The sequence below is a fragment of the Nymphaea colorata genome, chromosome 9 (genome assembly GCF_008831285.2).
Source record: "Nymphaea colorata isolate Beijing-Zhang1983 chromosome 9, ASM883128v2, whole genome shotgun sequence".
NCBI classification, from domain to species: Eukaryota; Viridiplantae; Streptophyta; class Magnoliopsida; order Nymphaeales; family Nymphaeaceae; genus Nymphaea; species Nymphaea colorata.
Genome location: NC_045146.1, coordinates 15,074,017 through 15,078,389, shown reverse-complemented (window position 1 = coordinate 15,078,389; position 4,373 = coordinate 15,074,017). Strand labels below are relative to the sequence as shown.

The window sequence follows — 4,373 nt, the reverse complement described above, 5'->3', positions numbered from 1 at the left end:
TTAACCTACCAACTTTGTAAAGAAGCAACCTATTTAAATTCTTGGAAGAATAGGCACACCTTTTACAATATTAAATAAACCATGGACTTTTTCAGCAATCTGCCAATAACAGCAGAGACCATTCTGTAGAATTTAAATCATGAATTTAAAACATATTCAGTGCATGAATACGTGCATATTTTTGAGGTTAAGGGTAACGGCGGTTTTTGTTGTTGCTAAAAAAAAATGGAACTGGATAGATTGGATATTTTGAGGAAGCTTATGGGTACTTTGGTGTCTGAAGCCCTATAAATTCAGCGACGATGGTGTCGCATTAGGCCTGTCTGTCATCTTCTTCACCATCCCCTGTCGAGTTGGTAGTACAGAGGCAATCTGAAGTAGGAAGCCATGAATATGAAGCACGTCGAGGATCAGATGGCACTCCTTTCTAGCTTGTACCCTGTCATGAGTCCACCCTTTCCAGAAGGTGCCCCCAACCCACACACCATCTTAGCAGAGTCGACTGTATCAGGGGATATGGACCCTTTCTGGCTCATCAGCAGCGTCGAGTGTCCGGCGGACGAGCCCAAGCCCAGGCGTCGAAGGAACAAGAAGGCCAAGTCCGACGCCACGGCAGAGATGAAGAAGCGCAGGCTCAGCGCAGAGCAAGTCAATTTCCTGGAGAAGAACTTCGACAACGAGCACAAGTTGCAGTCTGAGAGGAAGCTTCGGCTCGCCATGGAGATCGGCCTCGACCCCCGTCAGGTCGCCGTCTGGTTTCAGAACCGGCGAGCCCGCTGGAAGAGCAAGCAGCTGGAGGAAGAGTACCAGAGGCTCAAGTCCTTGTATGAAAATGCCAACTCAGAGAAGAGCAAGCTCGAATCGGAGGTCAGTCTTAATGACTGTCAAAACATGGTTTCAGTATCAAAATTAGTCTAAAAGTTACTTGTTTAGGGGCTAAGACCAGGTTTAATGTTTCAGACACGGTTTGAAACAGGCTCTAAATTCCGACGGTCGTTCCCATTACATTCTTTTCCCCTTCCTTTACGGTGAAAAGTACAACAATAGAAACAACAACAGAGATTGTTTTGATTTAATTTAAGCTTTTTAAGAACAATTTCTTAGTAACTGAAACCTGTCGAGGAACCCACTTCTTGTAAAAGATGAGGTTATAAATAGTTTCTCCGACTTGTATTTCAGTGATTATCATCTGATATTATGTTTAGGTGGCCAAGCTTTTCTAATCAGCATGGTCACGAACTCGGCTGTTTTAAGTATGGCCTAAACCTGCTTTGTTCCACAAAAACCCGAACTTGTTCATGATCTCAATGAAAAGGCTAGCCTCTTTTGCTGGGATACTCTATACGTCCCCTATATTCTCATGTGGTTCTTGTCGTAGGCCACATCTGAGAGGAGTATTTCATCTTTTGGCAGGTCGCCAAACTCAGAGAGATGCTGACAGAAGCTGAGAAGGAGATTTCTAGGCTCTCAGAGAAGAGCTGCAGCCCAAGCTCATCATTCTCCATGGACGCGCCGCAGGCGTTTCCGGCAGACTTTGAGGTTGACCAGCAGGAGCACTTCATGTACACGCCGGAGGACGTCAGCATCTATTCTATGGATTGGAACAATTTCTATCCCAATCTCCTGTAATTGCTATATATTTGTGTAGAATTTTAACCCTCTAGTAGATTTTTAACCCCCATGTAAGATTAACCACTGGTATGTAGATTTCCTAAGATGATGATTAATGTAATTGTGGATTATTTTCTTCCTTTTTGCTTCTGCATGTGAGAAGCACCACATGGGTAACTGCACCTCATAATTTAGATATGTGGTTTTTAAATCCCCACAATGGGCGGCGAAGGGAACCCTTCCCGGATATTACAAGCATCAAAATTTGCTTAAGCAGAGGAAGAAGAAAATCAAGTGTTCAGTTTGCATGGCTGAGCTTTTTCCGTGGGGAGAGACAAAAAACGCATAGAATATCATAATCATGCATCATCTGGCCTACAAACACACAACTCACTCCCATATCTAAGACACAAAGCAAAGAATCCACTGCCAATTAAACGTGGCTAGTTCGAGTTTCTATAAGCGCAATTAAAGGCTTTCACTGAAAAGCTCCAACAAGGTTCTCAACAAAAAAGCTTGGGAACTTCACTTTCTTTTCCAGTTCCTTTAATAACGAGGAGCCCACCGAGGCCAAAGGTCTTAGTGGCCGTTCTTGCGCATAGTGGTGCACCCAGGGAGAGCGGGCCAGCTTCATAATGGTGCGCCATGCCAGTTACAGTAGGGTTTATGTTAAGAGAGTCCACAACTCATTATCATGACCTTCCGGCTGGGGCCTCTTGTATCAGAAAACCACCTTCCCTCCTGCTGATCCATTAGAACCTTCTAGATCACATCGCGTTACAGAACCTGATCAACGAGGATATGAAGAAGTAATCAGGAACTTGGACTTCATTGTCATACATGGATTGAGAAGACTCCCAAACAAGTACAAAGTGTTGGGGCTTAAGGAATCATAGAGTGATGGGCTTGTTACGTGGGTGCCACGCTTTTTGGCTGTGGATAAATATGAGCCGGATCGGGCATGAAGGTTGTCCACAAGAGGAAATTTCCACCTTCCCTCTGGTTAGCTCTCCACTAAGGCCAGAGTGTGGGAAGAAAGGGAATGAGGTGGAGGACGGAGAGTGGGTGAATTTTATAAGCAAAGGAGCTTAGGGATTCGGTTTACTTTTAGCTAATCAATGTTCTTGTCACTTAAGTAATCTCTTAAACAATCCGGTAATTGGTCAATTCCACCAAAGCATTAAAGCCAGAGCCCAATTGTTTTTAGCTCCTAATTTTATTCTGACTGGATGATGGCTTGGTGGGTGTCATGACTCGTTGTACTGCTCCCTTATTTCTTTTTGATTTCTTTAGAAACATGCATCTGAAACCTGGTGTGCGAGCGACGTACATTTCTGTATTAAGTTAGGAAGAAAAAGGAAAGGAGAGCTAGGCGTAGAACTCGACACATCTACGCCCCCCTACACCCCTAGGCAGGATATGCTAAATTTTCATGCGGTTTATGTGTTTACACGTTGCCGTACCCTTTTCCTTTCACACTTCTGCAATAGTGAATTACCTACGGACGAATGATTGTAATCTAAGACTTACCTCAACTTTCTTCAACAATGTCATGCTAACAATTTAATTTATTTATGCATATATATCTCTCTCTATTTTTTTATTTATTTTATTTTTATTTGTACTGTTGACTGCCAAAAGTTCCTCGATGGTTAAATATTAAAAAGTCATAATTAAATACATTATAAACTCTTATTAAAAACATCATAAACGGTTGCTACTCTTATTAAAAACATCATAAACGGTTGCTACATTTAACAAATGAAGATAATTCCAGTATGTATATATTTTCTCGTAATACGAGTGAGTGAACAATGATTCTGGTTATCTAAAATCACCCAATTTGACTCCAGCCACCCGGCGGGTGCACTGGTGAAGCACCAAAGTGGCGATCTTCAAACTCTACCCACCTTTTCTTCAGAAAAGAGAAGAGTTGGGGAAGGGGAAGAAGCAACCGCCTGCATCAGTCAATGGCGTTGTGGTCCACTGGTGATGTGAAGATGAGAAGGGAGGGGAAGAGTTGGGGTAAGGAGGGAGTGAGGGAGAGTAAAGATTCGGGAGAGAGAGGGGTGAGAAAAAAAATGACAACAAAAATCAAATAAAAAGCGCGAGGGTTGTCTGAGATCATATAGCTTTGATCACTTGTCCATTTCACAAATAAGTTCTAGAGTTATTGTTCTTTTTTTTTTTCTCTCTCCCCCTCCATATATAAAGAGAAAAAGAGAGAGAGAGTGTGTGTGTGTGTGTGTGAAAGAGAGATAAAAAAAATGCATAGAATTTTTTATGTTTATGAATATATTTTCCTGGTTAACCCCAAACGGATAATGGCTTTAAAATTATGCTGAATGCATCGCATTATGAGATGCAAAGTACATGGTATGCTTCAATAGTTATAGCGCAAAACGACAAATATATGCGTACAGTGTCCTAGAATGACATTGTTGCTTCTTTTTCATAGTTCAGCATATATATATTTTTAATTTTTCTAGCATTGCAAATATGATTTTGCAATTCATTTTGTAAACTAATGTATATGAAAATTAAATTGATGATCATCGTGCTTATATATGCTCAAACACCCATCTCTATGTGTGTGTAATTGTAGAAGGCGACCAGGGGAATGAGATAAGCTTATCCAGAAGGCCATAGCTGTAGGTGTGGTCTTTCTAAATTAATTAGCACTTCCATGTGAATGTCATTGTCCGTGTACTAGGACAACATGCTTTGGATCGAATTGTTTTCAACTTGGGTGTTTATTATTA

The 4,373-nt window shown here is 41.5% G+C and overlaps 1 protein-coding gene across 1 annotated transcript; it reads left to right on the top strand.

Annotated features, from left to right (window-relative positions):
* The first annotated feature begins 303 nt into the window (after nt 1-303).
* On the top strand, nt 304-1,750 carry LOC116260483 (homeobox-leucine zipper protein ATHB-40-like). The gene is made up of 2 exons (XM_031638864.2): nt 304-867; nt 1,414-1,750. The coding sequence occupies exons 1-2, from the start codon at nt 388-390 to the stop codon at nt 1,627-1,629; spliced, it is 696 nt and encodes a 231-aa protein (XP_031494724.1). The 5' UTR covers nt 304-387; the 3' UTR covers nt 1,630-1,750.
* The last annotated feature ends 2,623 nt before the right edge of the window (nt 1,751-4,373 follow it).

Coding starts and splice junctions, on each gene's coding strand:
- LOC116260483 (XM_031638864.2), top strand. CDS start 388: ATGAATATGAAGCACGTCGAGGATCAGATGGCACTCCTTTCTAGCTTG. Junction 868..1,413: donor AGAGCAAGCTCGAATCGGAG/GTCAGTCTTAAT, acceptor ATCTTTTGGCAG/GTCGCCAAACTCAGAGAGAT.